We start from the raw sequence: 19,755 nt of genomic DNA on the forward strand, positions 1-19,755 counted from the left end.
CATCACTGAGTCAGTCTCTGGGACACCAACCCACAGTCATATCTCAGCCTGCTAATTGATAATTACTTAAACATAATTTGGACCTCTATCTGTTATCGTGAAAGTACAATTTATCTTGGGCTCGATAGATTAAATTGAGTTGAAAATGTTAATTTATCACCTTGGAGGGGACCTTCCAAAAACCAAGTCTGGGTTTCATATGTAATTAACCCTGAGAGACAGACAGTAACAGCCCACCTTTAATAACATGACGACAACATCACAGTATGTTTCACCAGGAGAATTTATTGCAAAATATGTTATAAAAACATTAATACAAAGTGAAAATATAAGCGTATTATTAATGTTACATACATGACGTCAATCTAAATTCATTGTTTATTTTTTTGGAATACATAGATCTAAGACGGAGGAGTGGTGTGTTGCTATGGGGACAGAGAGGCTACAGAGGAATGACGTCCTTCACTTCCTGGTCTCTGAGCAGATGGAGAACCAGGAGTACCGTCAGATAAGAACGTCTGTGCAACTAACGTAGTGTACAGACACTAGCATCGCCAGCCTAGGATACATAGGACAAAGCTGTAAAAGACACGGTATATAAGGCGTAAAAACACAATCTCATGGAATGTTCACATCTTCATCAATCTCTACCAAGCTCCCTCTTATGTCCTCTCTTTTCCATCCCCTCTTCAACCATCTCCTTCTCCTTCCCTCCTCTCCTGCTCATCTTCCCTCTCCTTCCCTCAACCCTGCCCTTCCCTCTTCTCATCAACCTCGTCACTCTACGCCAATCATCTCTTCCCTTGGCCCTCCTGTCTAAGCGTCTAGTCAGGGTCCTGGTGGTGTCTGAGCTGGACTGGGTGGTCCCGGCCAGCCTACACACTTTAGTACCTGTTACGGCTCTGATACAAAGAGAGGTCATCAGCTGGACCAGCGCACACTGGGTCAGCGTGGGTCTGTGGTCTAAAAACAACCGACATACTCTAGAATAAAGGGAGCAACGCGTCGAGCAAAGCCAGGCAGCAAGCCAGCCAGTCAGTGAGCAAGTTATTTAGCCAGTCAGTCAGTCAATCAGACAGACGAAAAGTCAGTTGGCCAGACAGTCAGTCAGCCATTCTGGATCATTCTGTTCGAGCTCTTGTGTTCTCTCAACTAATAACAGTAATAACAGACATGCAGTTAATATACTGAATATACAGTATATATTCATCATATTGGATTTTATCTCCTTCTATGATCAACCTAATAACAAGCAGTGGTGAATCATTAAAAGCCTTCATGACACCAGAGAGAGGAGGCTGACAGACCAGAGGCTGCAGCCTCCAGCCTCAGTCTCCAGTCTGCAGCCTCAGTCTCCAGTCTGCAGCCTCAGTCTCCAGTCTGCAGCCTCAGTCTCCAGTCTGCAGCCTCCAGCCTCAGCCTCCAGTCTGCAGCCTCCAGTCTGCTCTACCCTACACTGCTCTGATCTGGAGGGACAATCATCCTTGCTTTACTTCTTTCTTCATTCATAAGACAATGTGGAATGCCAGTATATAATATACATATGTATTTATATAAAAAAACATGTGGTTCTTTATTCATAGTGTGGTTCAGCCAGTCGTAGTGGACATAACCCTGTTTGGCAAACGTAGGGGGACGTGCAGATAGCATGAGACCCTGCAGGTGAGGGTGGTCTGCAGATGCCTTGGCTGCAGGAGATGGACTGCCGGGGGGTCTGGACACCTGCAGCCCTTGTGGTTCTGCAGCGCTACACGGCTGCAGTCATGGGGTTCTTCTGGCGTGGGTCGGGGTGTCGCCCATCCGGAGCGTAGGCGTAGTGCTCCGAGCTGGGGGGGCCGTAGGGAGCCCTCACCCCCCGGGTCATGGTGTCGTAGCGGGGGGCCCGGTGGGGCATGGTCGGGGAGGGTGGGACATCCTGGCGCAGAGGCCCCCTCTGCTGAGGGGGTGGGGGGTGGTAGCAGCCCTGCTCGGCCTGGCGGGGGTAGCTGGGGTAGGCTGGGGAAGGCTGGGGGCCCGGGTGGGGGCCGGGGTAGGGGCCAGGGTCACGGTGGCCAGCCCAGGGCTGCATGGGGTAGTCAGGCTCCATGGGACCACGCCTGCGGAGGGAGGGGACACATGGAGAGTTAGCCTCCCCCTGTTCTCCATCATCTCATTTTCATACATGTTAAGACATGTCTGTTCCCAAGTTAAGTGAGGTTAATTGGATCCTTGTTCCCCATTCCATATCTTCCTAAACACGCGCGTGCGTAGACGCACGCACGCACCCACCCACCCACCCAAACACACACACACACACACACACACACACACACACACACACACACACCCTACGTACATGATCCTTGTGACCACATAGCAACACCCTATAAGTGACATGTGACAGTCTGAAAGAGGCAGCAGGAGCTGGCCTATCGCTTGCAGGGCCCATAACTCCTTCTCCCTGTGTGTGTGTGACACATTGTGTACAAGGTTTCCACTGGGCCGTGACATGGATATATCTGTTAACGGGACAGGGGCTGTGTTACTGTGTGGTGGGGCGAGGGTTGTCTCCAGTTTCCCCTGCTGAGTGTCGGAAACACACACTGATACCTCCAGCAGGCACTCCAGGCCAGGGCCGGGGGCGGAGCCGGGGACGGGGCCTGCGGTCTGCTCCTGTCGCCCAACGCCGGGGCCCCTGTGGGCCGGGGGCGGAGCCAGGGCCGGGAGGGGCAGAGGTCGGTATTCTAAACATCACCAGCATGTAGCTTGTCTGTTTCTAGAGGTGGCCACCCAAACGGATGAGCAGGCGTCTGATAGGCGGGACACTTAGTCTGCCTCCCTGCCTGCCTGCCTGTCTGTCTCTCCTTCTGTCTGTCTGCCAGCCTGTATGTCTGCCTACCTGTGCGTCTGAAAGTTTGCCTATATGTCTGTCTTTCTATCTGCCTGTCTGTGTGTCTGTCTATCTGCCTGTTTGTGTGTCTGCCTGTCTGTGTGTCTGCCTGTCTGTGTGTCTGCCTGTCTGTGTGTCTGGCTGTCTGTCTGCTTAACATGCTGCCTCTCTGTCTGTGTGTCGGAATTAGGAATGAGTCATATGAGGGCACAGATAAAGCGAGTGGCAGGGGAGAGAGGGAGGGAGGGAAGATGAGGAGGTCAGATGAGGCGGAGGTGTGGGAGGTGGAGGGAACAGAGAGATGAGGGAGCAGGAGGGTGTGAAGGGCAGAGACATCATTCCAGCAGCAGATAATGGGTCCAGGTGGACCTCCAGTCTCTGGAGCGCCCTCTCCCCACCTGGGCTATTAACCAGCAGCAAGGACACTACCTTACCCACACCCTGCCTTCCCTCTTCCTACACCTCACTATATCTCTCCTTACTGTACACAGTACCATCCATACACCCCACCACATCTCTCCCTACACCTCACCATATCTCTTCATACTGTACTCCCTACCATACATACATCCCTCCGTCTCTCTCCCTACAGCCTACCAACCCTACACCCTACCACCCCTACAGCCTACCAACCCTACACCCTACAGCCTACCAACCCTACACCCTACCACCCCTACAGCCTACCAACCCTACACCCTACAGCCTACCAACCCTACACCCTACAGCCTACCAACCCTACACCCTACAGCCTACCAACCCTACACCCTACAGCCTACCAACCCTACACCCTACCAACCCTACACCCTACAGCCTACCAACCCTACAGCCTACCAAACCTACACCCTACAGCCTACCAACACTACACCCTACAGCCTACCAACCCTACACCCTACAGCCTACCAACCCTACACCCTACAGCCTACCAACCCTACACCCTACAGCCTACCAACACTACACCCTACAGCCTACCAACACTACACCCTACAGCCTACCAACACTACACCCTACAGCCTACCAACCCTACAGCCGTGTTAGGCAGCACCATCAGCCCTCGTGGGATGTCAGGAATGTCCCCTCCAGGAACTCAATCAGCTCAGAGCAGCAGCTGGGGATTATGGGGAATGAGCCTGGAAGCCATTATTGCCCCCCCCACACACCCACCCGGTCGGGCTAAATGGACCAGCTGTAGGGTGCAGGGTGCAGAGGGAGAGGGCACACACTGGAGGGTGAATGAGAGGGGTCAGCTGGAACCAACTCTGGTCCTGTATTTACATTCACCAGTGATGGGGCACACATGGGCCTCCTGCACCTGCCTCTGAGAGAGAGGAAATACCAAGTTCCTTGTTTTCGGGCCTCTCCACCCCTCTCCCACCCCCCAGCCCCCTCTCTCTATCTTCAAGCCTAACAGCTGTATACAGCTGTCTGATCAGCTCACTAAAGGCCCAAAGAGGACACACACATACACTAACAAACACATCTGACCAATCCCCAATATGTGGCCGTGGTTGTCAACAAACGCATCGTCACCACGGCGCTACAGAAGTGCAGGTGGTGGGCTGGGAGTGATGTGCATGTGGAGCTTGGCGGGTCTCTGCACCCCTCCATCACTCTGGAGCCCGGAGGTAATCAATCTTCCCGCAGTCTGAGAACGAATCACCGCGCCGGGGCTACAGAGCGGCCCCTACGTGACACGGAGCATTAGAGCCTCGTGAAAAGCAATGACAGCCATTTCCTGGTTATATTGTTTCAATAAACAAGACACGCAGACGTGAAAAAACGAAAGCTTTCCCAAAGACAACTCCAGAACTTTTGGGCGAGAGAGAGAGAGAGAGAGAGAGAGAGAGAGAGAGAGAGAGAGAGAGAGAGAGAGAGAGAGAGAGAGAGAGAGAGAGAGAGAGAGAGAGGAGAGAGAGAGAGAGAGAGAGAGAGAGAGAGAGAGAGAGAGAGAGAGAGAGAGGAAGGGGGAGAGAGAGAGAGAGCGAGAGAGATTTAGGTGAGGGTGAAAAGGGAGGGCAGAGCGTGAGAAGAGAGATACCCCACTTTCATCTCAAGCTCTTAACTCGTTTACTAGTTTATGAGTCTGGTGCTAAGTGAGTTTCAGCTATATATGAGATGTCATCTGAGCTGTGTAATCACAGCCCACACCACACCACAATCGGCCCAGAGAGACGCATCACGATGGGAGGAGAGAAGAAACGATTTCTTCCTCTGTTAAGAGGATGGAGGGATGAGGAGGACGTGTAGATAGAAAGAGAGAGCGTGAGAGAGACCATGCCAGAGAGAGAGAGAGAGAGACATTGAGAGACCCAGAAAAAGAGAGAGAGAACAAGAGAAAAAGAGGCTAGGTTTAAGACAGAGAGAGAGAGTGAGAGAAAGAGAGAGTGAGACCATGACAGGGAGAGATACCCACAAAAGAGCGAGAGCAGGAGAAATAGATGCTTGATGAGAGACAGAGCCAGGGAGAAGGAGAAGGGAGGGGTTGCAGGACTGTTGCTTCAGCTGTCCAGGGAGACAGAGCAGTGGGTCACAAACACACACCGGTGAACTTCGACCCCTGATCGCTGACAGTCACGTGACACCCCTCAGTTCCCACACAGCACTACAGGAGGGTTGCCCCCTAGCCCCTAACCAGGACACCACACCCAACCTGGCTGATGCGACAACATAGCATTCATAACACAGTGCTGCTGGTTGCGCTCGCAACCTACCGAGACCTGGATTGCCTGACATGCAGGCGTGCTGTCTAATGACTGCTCTGTACGTTCAGTGGGCAGCTCTGATTGGCTGAGAGACTGTCAGTGGGCTGGTCTTTATCTCACAGCTGATCATCTCATGACTCCGCACACACACACACACAAACACACACGAGCACACACTCACACAAGGAAAAGTGGCTCAGCTTCGAGTGTTTCTCAGTCAGATCCTGTCAAACGTGATATATCTACTTAGTTATCATGAGACAGAATCCAGTAATCCAATAAGATAACGAGGTTATATTAATTTATGTGGGTGGTAGAGGAAGAGAAACGAGGAAGAGAAGAGGGAGAAAAGAGAGGGGGGTGAAGGAGAGAGTGAAAGAGAGTGAGAAAAGGAGCGAGGAGAAGTGAGAGGTGCTGGAGAGAGGGAGTGGGTGAGAAAGGCCACACCAGCACAGATGGTGGGTGACGGTTGCCAGGGTAACATGGAGCCGACAGAACAATGGCAAATATGGCATGAGACTTCCTGTGTGCTCACGCAGCAAACCATAACCAGGAAGCCCCGCGCCAGCCCGGGAAAGGTGGATTCGGGTGGGAACGTGGCCCATCTTCAACAGATAGGGCCCAGTCGATTAACCAATGCAACAGTACTGATTGGATCATTTGAAGAGAGGAAAGGGAATGATTTCGACAAATGAAGGGACAGTCTGAGGATGGTGGAAGACCTCTGAGAAAATCCAAGATGCAATGATGCAATATCACACCTGGCACTGATATGTCCAGACAGGAGGTGTCTACATGGGAACCCTTAGTGAAGAGCCTCTCCAGTAGAGAGAAGGGAGGGGGAGGGCTTGTGTTCCCAGGGGGAATGGAGGGTTGGTGACAGGCTGTGAACAAGCTAGTGGTTCTCCCTCCCGCCCGCACTCCATCCCAGCCCAGTTTGTTGGTCAACAAGTCCTTCAACAGACCCCCCGGGTTGGGAAACACACCACACATACACACACACACACACACAACCCCTTGATGCCCCCTGAAAACCCCCAGTCTGGACTGTGGACAATGAAGAGCTTGTTGTGGATGTGGAGAGGTCTGGGAAAGACCTGAGAGGATGGGGGGTCTCTGGAAGAGAGAGGGAAAAGGGAGGGAGAGCATATACCTCCAGCAGAGATAAGAGACAGAGAGATTAAACGGGAGGGGGGGGGGGTTAGACAACAAGAGAGAGAGAAGAGTGAGAGAATAAGAATGAGAGAGTGAGGAGAGAAAAATGAGAGAGAGAGAGAGAGGCTATCTGGGCATTAATCACTCCATTATCACTAAGGAGGAAGTGAAAGGCCTGCCAGGTCCAGACACAGGCTCTGACTCGCTCTGATAATCCAATCATGTGGAGGATGAGGTGACTGGCCGTTCTGATTGGCTAAACCCGGGTCGGGCCTGTGCTTGAGGTGACCTCCTGCTTTATTCTGCTAATGGCTGTAATGAGCTACATATGGAGAGGCTGGGCCAGCGGCTCTACACACTCTGCACTCCAACCTGCACTGCCGGTGACCGCAGAACACACACACTCCACTTGTATGCACACAATCAGACACACACAAGCACACATGTTTATGCGCACACACACACGTACACACACACACACACACACACACACACAGGGTGACCGTGGGGTACAGGGTAAAGGAGGGGACAGGGGTTGGCCAGAGAGCTGGCCCGGTTACAGGCGAGCCTGTTTGTGTGAGCGTAATAATAACACACAGGCCTGTAATGGCTCTGGGATGGAGCGCAGAGGTAATCTGGAAGGAAATGGGAGTGAGAGAGGACCCTGGAGGCTTTTAGGGCCGCGCTCGCCTCCACAAACACTGAGCTGGGGGAGGAGGGGCCGGGATGGAGTGCAGGGCTGTGGTAATACAGGACTGACGCTGTGGGGAGATCATCATGATCATCATCATCGAGCCTCGCACGGTCATGTTTTAATTAGAGAGACTTCAAGACGTGCTCTCTCTCTCTCTCTCTCTCTCTCTCTCTCTCTCTCTCTCTCTCTGGGAGCCCCTAGCCAGTCACCAAGCCCCTAGCCTTTGACCAAGCAGAGCCGTATTTATAGGCTGGTCAGGAGGTAGGTGGTGTGGGTTTCACAACGTCAGGTGGCGCTTGTGTTTTTATAAGGTCAGGAGATAGCTGGCCGATGTGTACGTGTTCTTGAGGTGCTATCTCTAAACTGTGCTCTCACTCTCCTCTGGTTCCACAGATGCCAGAGACAGACCTGGAAGGCATCACTGCCGCAGCATCTGCCAAAGACATCCTGAGAGAGAGAGATAGAAGGGGAGAGAGAGAGAAAGGGAGAGAGAGAGAGAGAGAGAGAGAGAAGGGGAGAGAGAGAGAAGGGGGATAGAGAGAGAGAGAGAAAGGCAAGAGAGAGAGAGAGAGAGAGAGAGAGAGAGAGAGAGAGAGAGGGAGTGAGAGAGAGAGATAGAGAAAGAGAGAGGGATGAGGGAGGGAGGGCAGATTGAGCGAGGCGAGCGTGAACTCCCTGTTAGCTCAGGCCGGGCTGGGAAGCAGGCTGTAAAGTTGTCTAATGTCCTAAATTGCTGTTGATGTTCACACCCCAGCTAGCAGATTTAACACACAGTTGCTGTTTGTTTGACTGGCTGGTAGGGGTGAGCAGCCTGCGTGCTGATTGGCTGGATCCAGAAAACACACAGAGAGGACAGAGCCAGAGGTACGGGGCTGATAGGGGGACAGGGGTGGAGAGGGAGACTTGAGGAGAGATATAGAAAGGGGAATAGAAGAGAGCCGGTAGGTAGAGAGGTCAAGATGATGAAGAGAGAAGATGAAAAAAAACAGAGGTAGATGGTGTGCTGAGGAGGGTCTGCTTCAGCAGGGTCCAGAGGCCCGGGCTGGAGGGATGACAGGAGAGGGGCCAGAGATCAGGTTACACCTCCCTGCCTCGGTCCCCTGTCTCTGGGGAGAGGATCAGGTGAATTCTCAGGCGCTGGGGCCCTCTGACTGCAGCCCCTCCAGATTTAATTATAAGCTTTAAAGAGGATTACTCAGCACTGAGAGACCTGCGGCCTCCACTGTCTCCCTCTCTGTGGCTGCTGCTGCTGCTGCTGCTGCTGCCGCTTAGTCACACTGCATGTGCCGGAGGAGAGGAGGAGGGAGGGATCGGGATGGAAAGATGACAGGGGTGTCGGTGGAAGGGACGGGAGGGGAGTCGAGGGCAGAGGAGGTGAAAGGGAGGAGAGGGGAGAGGAGAAGAGGAGAGAGGGGCTGGTCATGATACCTGGGCAGGGAGGCGTACTGGCGTTCCACCTCTTCATAGCGAGGACTCAGGCGGTGGTCTGGAGCTCTCACTGGGACCTGCTACAGAGCAGAGAGAGGGAGAGTCAGTAAGCTGCAGAGCAGAGAGGAGAGTCAGTAAGCTACAGAGCAGAGAGAGGGAGAGTCAGTAAGCTGCAGAGCAGAGAGAGAGAGAGTCAGTAAGCTGCAGAGCAGAGAGAGGGAGAGTCAGTAAGCTGCAGAGCAGAGAGAGGGAGAGTCAGTAAGCTGCAGAGCAGAGAGATAGAGAGTCAGTAAGCTGCAGAGCAGAGAGAGGGAGAGTCAGTAAGCTGCAGAGCAGAGAGAGGGAGAGTCAGTAAGCTGCAGAGCAGAGAGAGGGAGAGTCAGTAAGCTGCAGAGCAGAGAGAGGGAGAGTCAGTAAGCTGCAGAGCAGAGAGAGGGAGAGTCAGTAAGCTGCAGAGCAGAGAGAGGGAGAGTCAGTAAGCTGCAGAGCAGAGAGAGGGAGAGTCAGTAAGCTGCAGAGCAGAGAGAGGGAGAGTCAGTAAGCTGCAGAGCAGAGAGAGGGAGAGTCAGTAAGCTGCAGAGCAGAGAGAGGGAGAGTCAGTAAGCTGCAGAGCAGAGAGAGGGAGAGTCAGTAAGCTACAGAGCAGAGAGAGAGAGAGTCAGGAAGGGGATACAGTGGGGAGGGGGGAGCCAGATATACAGACATGATGTCAGTGCTGACGAGGCAGTGCTCCAGTAGATGGTACGGCACATCACGGTGTACACTACACATGTCTGTCAGTCAGCACACTGGCCCCACTTCAGCCTCAGCTAGAGACGGAAAGAGAGCGAGAAGAGAGGAAGAGACAGAACAAGAGAGGGAAAGACTGAGAAAGATGGAAAGAGAGAGTGTTTGTGTGTAGGGCTGTGTGGGTGAAGGGGGTTGTTAAGGACTTACAGAGACTATTTATTAGGGGTTTAAAATCTAGGCGTCGTGAGGTGAGTATTACGGAGGTCTCCATCCTAGATTATGTTACAGCAAACAGGATGGCGCCCCTTAACACCCCCTCTAACACACACACACGGCCTGTCTCATCCCCCCCCCCACACACACACACACGTCTAACCCCTGTCTCCAGCTGGAGGAAGGCACAGATTAGGAAGGCCCTTCCATGAGCAGACAGAGCTATATCTATCTAGACCACAGCTTGTCACACCCTGGTCACCACGTCTTTGACTCAGCACACCAGCGCTCCCCATGCCATTACACACACACACACACACACACACACACACACACACACACACACACACACACACACACACACACACACACACACACACACACACACACACACACACACACACACACACACACACACGCTCACACATACAAAGCAACTCAGCATCCTAAAGACTCCTTTTCACTGTAAAGGGGATAGAGGATGAGAGAAGTTTGAGAAAGAGGGAGACAGATCAGCTACTTCCACGCACACACACACACACACACGCTGAAGAAACTCAATAAATTATAAATACTGACATCTAATCCATGAAGAAATTATTCCAGTAGATTTAGCCGTACTTGACAGATGAAGGTTTGAACCATTATGGAAAACTAGCTCCAATGTTCCAAGGGCGATATGAGGGAGAGGGTGCCATCCCTTTCTATGAGCTGGCTTTAAATCTACTCTTATTCTCTCTCTCTCTCTGGCTCTCTCGTTCCTGCTCTACCTCTCCCCAGCCCTTTCAGCAAGGCGAAACGCCTGCAGGAATATAGGAAACATTTTTCCTCTGATTCATCTTAATGGCCTCAATTCCTCAAAGACGCAGAGAGACTCAAATCAGAGCAAGGAGAGAGAGAGACAGAGAGAGAGCAGATAGACTTACATCACATCAGAGAGAGAGAGAGAGAGAGCGCTGAGACTCACATAGTAGAGAGAAAAGAGAGATTTGCATCAGAGCAGTAAGGGGAAAAGAGAGACTCAGATGAGAAAGATCAGCCTGTCTGTCTGTCTGTCTGTCTGTCTACCTTGCTGATTAGTGTTTAGCCTACAGTTTGTGTTGTGTGTGTGTTGTGATTGATATAGTTTTCTTTAGAGAGATAGTGAGTATTGATGTCCTCAACTCAAGAGATGCAGGTATGTGTATGTGTGAATGTGTGTGTGTGTGTGTGTGAGCAGAGCTGCAGAGTGTGGGCCTGGTGCCTCATACATATGGATCAACAGCAGATTAGATCAATGGAGGTTACTGTGTGCTGGAGTGAACACTAACAGATGTGTGTGTGTGAGAGAGAGTGAGAGAGAGAGTGAATGAGAATACGTGTGCGAGTGTGTAAGGGAGAGATAATAAGTGAGTGAGTGAGAATGTTTGTTTGAGGGAGTGGGGGGCAGGTTGGGCCAGGGGTATGGGGTGTTGGCCTGCAGAGGTTTTACCCCCCACCCCCTGACCCTCCTGTGTTGACATTAGCCCAGTGTTCATTAGCCATGCTTGATGAGGAAACGAAGGGAAAACAAATATATCTATCTGACTGCCATCCCTCTACCTCCCCCCCCCCCCCCCCCACCGGCCTCGCCCCCAGCCTCCCCCCTAGCCTCCCCCCGGCCTCCACACCTTCCGCGGTTCAGAAATTATCGAGTGTATGCTGAAGGCGTGTGGACGCACGGGCTTGGAAATGCTACTTGTTAAATGTTAATAACGTATAAATGAGTTTATTCATGGGGAACCTTTACAGCCTGCTACCCCCCCCCCCCCCCCACACACACACACTGCCACAACCCCCCCCCCCCCTCACCCCGACTAATCTCTGCTTCCTCCCACAGGGGCATGCTGGGAAATGAGAACCATGAGCAGCCAATCACACAATTCACAAATGACCTACAGTTCATCCCTGGTGAGGGGAAATGGTGTGTGTGTTTATGTGCTGCATTAGAGGAGCAGTGACTGGTGGCTGGGTAGGCCAGGGCGCCGTAGGCTGCTGTTTGAGCCGTCTATGAATCCCACACGGAGGACTGGGAGAACTACACATCATTCATTCAGACACCAGTAGTAGAGCTAGCTGGAGTGGAGATGTAGCTGGAGCTCGGTCTCCCTGCCTCTTACCCTGCCTCTTACCCTGCCTCTTACCCTGCCTCTTACCCTGCCTCTTACCCTGCCTCTTGCCCTCTCCTTACCTAACTCCTCCACCCGGCTGGGGGGTCTGAAACGGAGGAGAAGAGCAGGGCCCTGTGGTGTTGTCAGTGTCCAGGCAGGGGTTGATAGCAGGGGGAGGAAGGGAGAGCGAGGGAGGGGGGGAGGAAGGTACACGGTGGGGGAGGACAGAGGGACAAGACAGGCCTCTCACCCTGCCAGCCTGACAACAGGACCGGGGTGCTCAGTGTGACAGGAAACTCTGTGTGTCTCTCTTTCTGTGTCTCTCTCTCTGTGTCTCTCTCTCTGTGTCTCTCTCTCTGTGTCTGTCTCTCTCTCTCACACACACACGCACACAGGAGCAGCGTAGGGCGCTAGGCTCCTACTGGGGTAATGGCCTACAGAAAACCATTTCACGGCATGCCGAGCAAAGGAGAGGCGGCAATGAGGAGCAAGTCAGCCAGAAGAGAGGGATACAGAGACGGGCGCACACGCACGCACACACACACACCTCTTCCTCTTCACAGTATACCCTTGAATTTACCCATAAGCCCCTACACACCACCACTATATACACACACATACATACACACACCAATAGATATAAGTGCCCACAGCCTTCCCAGATATAGACACTCATGTGTCAGCTGTCTCATGTGTGGAGCGAGCCCGTAGCATGGAGGGGTCCATCAGAAGAGAGGTGTCCTGGGATGTGCCTGAGTGTTCCAGGCAGCCCATACTTCACAGCAGCCATCGCAGCAACAGTGACAGGAGAGAGACCTGCCGTATTATTAATATCAGCTCTGATGAATGGGTCTCATTAATCTATCTGGCCACAGCCTGGTAGAACATTGCTGGCCAGCCGGGGACATGCACATAAAGTACAGTCAGGAATATGCAGCAATGACAAAATACAGCCGCACCCCCCCCCTCCAGACCAGGGCTTTTCCAATTTATTTAAAACCTTCTGCTTCCCCCCCCACCCTTAAAAAACGATGACTGCAATGACAAATTAAGAGCTGAGTTTGGGGCATTTCAGCTGACTTCAGTGTTTGGTCACGGAGGGGGTGGAGCTGGGGGCCCTTCCTCCTGGAGGTCTGGGGGTCTTACCAACTCTCTCTCCCCTGGACCCTGCCACCTCTCTCCCCTGGACCCCCATGATGGCCCTCACTGGTTCTGGGAGAAGGAGGTCGTTGCAGACTGTTTCAGTCATCAACCCGGTGGTGACAAGGAAGCTGGTCAGGGACTAGAAGACTCCGTACACAGCACTAGTCTATCGTGTAAAACTTAGCCACTTCCTCCTACCACTGTTTACCACATCTCTACAAAACGATAACAATGTGAGCACACACATTTGTATGTAAAAACAGTTCCCTGTCAACTGTGCAACAAGACCTTTACCGTGACAGCAGATCTTTTGCTAAGGCCACACACACACGCACACGCATGGCCCCGCCCGGCAGAAACCGCAACCTCTTCAGACTTTTAATTGAGTGAAACAATAGTGCTGGCGATGCAGAAGTGATATGACTTATAGATTATAAGAACCTTTCCCTCCAACATCGATTCCTGAGGGAGGGAGGGAAGGAGGGAGGGTAAGAAAGACAGAGAGATAGAGAGATAGAGAGAGAGAGAGAGAGAGAGAGAGAGAGAGAGAGAGAGAGAGAGAGAGAGAGAGAGAGAGAGAGAGAGAAAGAGGGAGGGAGGATTGAACGGTCCTCTGAAGAATCCTCCAATTTAATTAAGAAGAGGACAAGGCAGCAGTAATGCAAGACTGAGTGGTTGTTAGAGCATAGCTGGACTGGACCATAAAATGTAAACAGTGTGTGTATGTGTGTGTGTGCAGTGTGTGTTCTAGAAACTGTAACATGGGAATGTAACACTCCATAGCGTTGGATATAACATTTCCTTATTTAGAAGATTGCAAGCATGAGCATACACACACACACACACACAACCTGTACCATGTCTGGGTCTCTAACGACCAGATGGAGTTAAACAGGTGTGGTAACTCTTAGTGACCTTTGTGTGATCAGTCACTCTGCCTGACCTGCAGGTAGCATTCCTCATGCCTGGTCACACACACTCACACACATACATGCATGCATGCACACACTATGCTGACCTCTGGTTCCAGGGTTAGTGACAGGGTCAGTCCACTGTGGTCCAACCATCACAGGTCAACCGACCTTTAAAAAGGAGATGGGATACATTCACCTCTTTCATAATGGAAGATGCACCTTTAGGTGAATTTTAAGGCATCCTCTTAACCGCTTAGTACACACACATGCACTTGTGCAAAAATGCACATACACACTGGTTGCGCTCACACACACACAGCATATGCGTGCGCGCGCACACACACACTCTTTGTTAACGTCCAATAGCCAGTGATGTCATAGACCACTCAGCTCAACATGAGAGAGAAAACAAGCTCATTCATTATTGTCCTTCTCCATCCTTCTCTCTCTCTCTCTCTCTCTCTCTCTCTCTCTCTCCCTCTCTCTCTCTCTCTATCTCTCTCTCTCTCTGTGTCTGACTGCAGTAATTGGTGCTGTTGGTGAAAAGCCATCCGTTTCCTCTGCTAATTAGCGCAGGCTCTTAACGAAGTGCCATGGCCTGGCTGTGCTCAGTGCTTCCTCCTGGCTGCTGGCTGGGAGCCACTGTGACCGCCCAGAGACTCCCCGCCCGCCACACAATCATCCATCTGATAGAGTTAATTTTTCATAATTTCCTTTAATGAGGCTGCATTGATTTGAGTTGGGCCATAGGCGCTGATAGATGGATAGGCAGCAGGGAGGACGGCTGACTCCTTAGTCCTACTAAGTCCCTGAGTGATAGGAGCTATACTGACTCCTTAGTCATACTAAGTCCCTGAGTGATAGGAGCTATACTGACTCCTTAGGAGCTATACTGACTCCTTAGGAGCTATACTGACTCCTTAGTCATACTAAGTCCCTGAGTGATAGGAGCTATACTGACTCCTTAGTCCTACTAAGTCCCTGAGTGATAGGAGCTATACTGACTCCTTAGTCCTACTAAGTCCCTGAGTGATAGGAGCTATACTGACTCCTTAGTCATACTAAGTCCCCGAGTGATAGGAGCTATACTGACTCCTTAGTCATACTAAGTCCCTGAGTGATAGGAGCTATACTGACTCCTTAGGAGCTATACTGACTCCTTAGTCATACTAAGTCCCTGAGTGATCGGAGCTATACTGACTCCTTAGTCATACTAAGTCCCTGAGTGATAGGAGCTATACTGACTCCTTAGTTCTCCTAAGTCCCTGTAAGATAGGAGATACATACTAACTCTGTAAATGTTTATACTAACGCCTACACTATTTATATTAAAGTCAAGTCCATTTTGTCATATTCAAATACGAAATGAGGACCACAGAACTGTTGCAATTCACAAGGAGGGACTGTCAATGATTTTGGTGATATCATTCTCATGTGGGAGCAGAGCATCATTTAGCTGGAAGAACAGAAATGTGTAAGAGTCACTTGCCAAGACTTAAATGTCATGGGCTGGCTAAGCATCTTTACTGGCCTGTCAGTCTGTCAACTATCTGCTTACCCACCAGTCTGCCAGCTTCCTACCTGTCTGACTGCATGCATGTCTATGTGCTTCCTGCCTGCCTGCCTGCCTGCCTGCCTGCCTGCCTGCCTACCTTTTGTGTTTTCCATCTGAGTCATTACTTTGAATGTCTACAACTGACCGTTTTTCTTTTCATATGGATGGTTTACTCCGCTCGTTCCCTACCTCGTTCTATTTCACCCTCTCTTCTCCATCTCCTCTCCTCCTCCTTTCTCCATCTCCTCTCCACCTCCTCTCAGTGCTTTCTGCTGTGCCAGTCAGCATGACTTTTGTCATTGCTGACACCATCCTAATGACCCCGAACATAACAGCTTTATAAATTATCCTCTGTTAGGACCCCCCCAAAAAAAATAAAAAAATAAAAACACAACGTTTGTTTACGATACTGCAGAGGCACAAATCCAAGCTTCACAATTCAAAGTCGCTCTTAATGCTTAATTCCAAATGTCAAATAACATCAACGTCCTGGCAGAGGAATGATAAAAAGCTCAGAAATGTCACATGCTCCAAACCTCCTACATCTCAGCGCAATTAACCACAGAGAAGGTCAATCTGTGAGCATACGCACGCCGCACTTAATGACTCAGGCCATCTTCACATATTAAATCCCCTAACGGCATCTCAATATCTGTTTTATTTATTCCCCACGCATTGAAATGGCAGCGTTTGTACATCGTGGGGGATTGTAAATGTTATCTGGGAGCCAGGCGTGCGACCATGCCCTGACTGGCAAGACACAGAGAGAGAGGCTGGCTGACCTAGTCTCATTGTGACTGTTCATACGTGCTTATGTTCTTACGTTAAGACTCTCCTGGAATATATAAATAATAAAAAAAGACACAAATAAAAAGGATGAGGCTTTCTCCGGGGCGCTGACATTCTCCAAAAGTTGGGCGATTGTCCCTCCCCCTCCCCCGCTCTTCCTTGGAATTCACCTTCCTTTGTTCTCCTAATCCCCGCCAGGAACTTTTAAGTCGGGAAGTTTGGGAAGGGAGGAACGGAGGGATGGAGACGGGAGAGAATAGAGTCTAGCTGGGTGGCAAAGGGGGGCTTAGAGAGAGGAACCATCCCCAGTTCTGTTACCCCCCCCCCCACCCTCTCTGTCTCTGTACCCCCCGCCCCCCACCCTCCACCTCTTATCAGGCCTACCTTGAGGACATTCAAGGGCAGGCTGAGCCAGGGAGCGGAGGAGGAACAGAGAGCTGCAGGAGTTTAATGCTGACACGCGGGGAGTGTCTAATCCCATTCTGCTCTGCTGCCTATCTTTCTCCCTACCTACCTGCCTGCCTGCCTGCCTGCTTGCCTGCCGCCTTCTCCCTCAACGCTTATGTCCTCCGGAGTGCGCTCTGGTTCAAAACAAGTGCACATTTCACAGAGCCCCCGTATCTCCCTGGCTATCGGTGGGTATCTCACGCTATGACTCCTCTGGGTGAGGGAGGAGGGATGCTTGGGCGCGTCTCTCCGTTGCTGCTGATAGGGCATTGGCACGTTGAGAGATGGGACTGTCTTGCCCTGGTCCTGATAAATCTCAGCTGTGCTGAGCTGCAAGGCACTGATGGTTATATGATCTATATGTGTGTGTCGCATTTGGGCGTGCGTGTGTGTGAGAGAGGGAGAGTTATATTTGTATATGTGTGTGTAGGTGGTTGTGTCAAATCATACTTGCTTGTGTGTGTGTGTGTGTCTGAGAGTGTGTGCATATTTGTATGGGGACGAGTCCTACTTGTTTGTGTGTGTGAGAACGTGTCAAACCTGTGCGTGTGTGTGTGTGTGTGTGAGAGGCAGCAGGGAGCAGCTGGCCACTCTGGCAGGTTAGATGGATGTGTAATGTGATGGAAGCGACACTGCTCTCTCTCCCTCCAGGAGATGATTGCTAGAGAACGCCTGCTTTCAGTCCAGCCTCCACAGCTCCTCCCTCTACCTCTCATAACCTCTTATCTCCTCTCATCATCTACCTCTGCCTCTCGTCTTTATTCTCTCCCCCCCACTCCCTCACCCCTCCTTTCGTTTCCTTTCCCCCTACCCTCCCCTCCCCTCCCCTCCCCTCCCCTCCCCTCCCCTCCCCTCCCCTCCCCTCCCCTCCTGACATTTAGGTAAAGGGTGTGGCCAGCATATTAGATTACAGAAGGTCAATGTGAACCAAAAGGTCAAAGAGCACCACCATCCTAACCTGTTATTCTACAGTGTAAAGGCAGATGGGCCTGATCTCGTTCAAGGACAAAGAATACAGTCTTCCTTTAGATGCTCCTCTATAGCAACCAATATAAATATAGAGATTTACACAACGAAGCCTTGATATGTCATCCGTGGGCTGTCATATGACAGCATGGCAACAGAGAAGTATTGAGGTGCTGAGGTAAGCTGGGGTAAGTGATACTAAGAACACTCATTACACAAGATAACAATCAAGAGCACCAAGCCCGGGTACATTACTGTCCATCACTCTGACTGCTTGGATGGAATGCGAGTGTGTGCGTGCGTCTGTGTGTGTGAGATCAAAAGAGAGAGAGAAATACGCTTAAAAAATGGCTGAAAACGATGAAAAAAACTAATAGTTGGTTATTGTGTTCAATGACACGCTTTAAAGGGAGCCGGAATCCAGTTGCTACGGTGAGTGTTACTCCTTCTCTGGCTCCAGATCTATAAACAACAGCAATGTGCAGTCCAATCTCTCACTACTTAACTGATACAAACACTCTGACCCACATTCTGGAGCCTAAGCGACTGTTCAGAGGCCCGTTTGTAAAACGCAGGAACTCTAAGGGGTTTCCAGCAGAGTCGGGCAGGGGCAACACTGGTCAGGCAAAAGTTGGCTGACCCCTGACCTACCGAGTCCCATTCTGAAGCAATAGCCTGCCGAGTCTAAATTCTGCCCACCCCAGAAGGCCAATTAGCAAGGCTTTTACTGGGGAGAGTGTCCAATCAGAACCCCTAGAGAGAGCAGCATGTGTGAACACACAGATGGCAGTCACACAGAGAGGTATCGGATACAGGAAATGAGAGTCTAATGTCTCTTCCAAAATGTTCACAACACAGGCAGTGTGACAGACAGGAAGTTTTCAGGTTCAGTCCCAGAGGGGTGAGTCAGTGCTCACTAAGACAGAGACAGGGCTGAGAGGAAGATCCAGGGAGGGGGTTTGGGTCTGTGGAGGCTCCTGCCTCAGCTCCCCTCCTCCCTCCTGCCTCATGCCTCACCTCCCCTCCTCCCTCCTGCCTCTCCTGGACTGATACAGACCATGATGATCATTTCAGTTGGAGAAATGACATTTCATCCATGAAGCTTAGATGTGTAAAGTACACTCAGCTGAAGCCAAGCAACTTCTGCTGCACACACACACACACACACACACACACACACACACACACACACACACACACACACACACACACACACACACACACACACACACACACACACACACACACACACACACACACACAGCACCCTAGATGACTGGTCACACCAGTACTTAGCTTAGCCACAGCACACAGGGAATGTGTCAGCAGTTTCAATACGTTCATCAAAATGACACACTGTTGCGTAAGCCTAATATCTCTCTTCCCTCATAGCTGCTCTTCATATGTGTTTGAGGTTGGAGATTTGCTCAGAAGCAGGAGGCCCTGGCTTCTGCAAGATCCTCTGGACGAGCTCATCTGATTGGCTGTAATCTATTCTGGCCATGCCAGGGTGCTGAGGGGTGATAACGCTGCTCTCCCCTCCCCTCCCTCCCCCCTTCTCCCCATCCTCTCCCAGTAAAGGCTGCGTGTGAGAAGGTGATGAATGTGAGTACACACATTCTGTGTTTTAACGGTGTCCATTTACCATGCCGAAAGAGAAAGAACCAGTCCCAACCTTGACTTTCTGTCTGTGTGTGTGTGTGATTGTGTCCATGACCGGGTGTGTGTGTTTGTGTATGAGCGATACATTACAAAAACCCATTATGGGAGAGAACAGAGTATTGAGTTGGGATAAAAATAACAACCGAGCACGAGACAGACAGGCAGACAGACAGACAGACAGACAGACAGACAGACAGGCAGACAGACAGGCAGACAGACAGGCAGACAGGCAGGCAGACACACAGACCGTCAGAGAGCATACAGCAGCAGCCATCCTAGCCTGTACCAATGATGACCATCCACCCTGCTGGAGATAAGCTCTCACAATGACCCAGACAGGGTGGTCAACATTCACTGCCAACA

General features: G+C 51.2%; 1 protein-coding gene across 3 annotated transcripts in view; it reads right to left on the reverse strand.

Moving 5' to 3' along the window:
- Positions 1 to 264: 264 nt before the first annotated feature.
- The window catches only part of pard3bb (par-3 family cell polarity regulator beta b), a 29,370-nt gene continuing 9,879 nt past the window's right edge, over positions 265 to 19,755 (reverse strand). Inside the window, exons 2-3 of one of the 3 annotated variants that reach the window (XM_047047060.1) lie at positions 8,846 to 8,922; positions 265 to 2,096 (exon numbers count right to left, since the gene is read on the reverse strand). In XM_047047060.1, the coding sequence (XP_046903016.1) occupies positions 1,748 to 2,096; positions 8,846 to 8,922 (426 nt within the window). In that variant the 3' untranslated portion in view covers positions 265 to 1,747. Of the gene's footprint in view, positions 2,097 to 8,845; positions 8,926 to 19,755 lie in introns of all 3 variants that reach the window. The other 2 variants (XM_047047059.1, XM_047047061.1) reach the window with 2 other exon arrangements.

Source organism: Hypomesus transpacificus, chromosome 23, assembly GCF_021917145.1.
Source record: "Hypomesus transpacificus isolate Combined female chromosome 23, fHypTra1, whole genome shotgun sequence".
Classification (NCBI taxonomy): Eukaryota; Metazoa; Chordata; class Actinopteri; order Osmeriformes; family Osmeridae; genus Hypomesus; species Hypomesus transpacificus.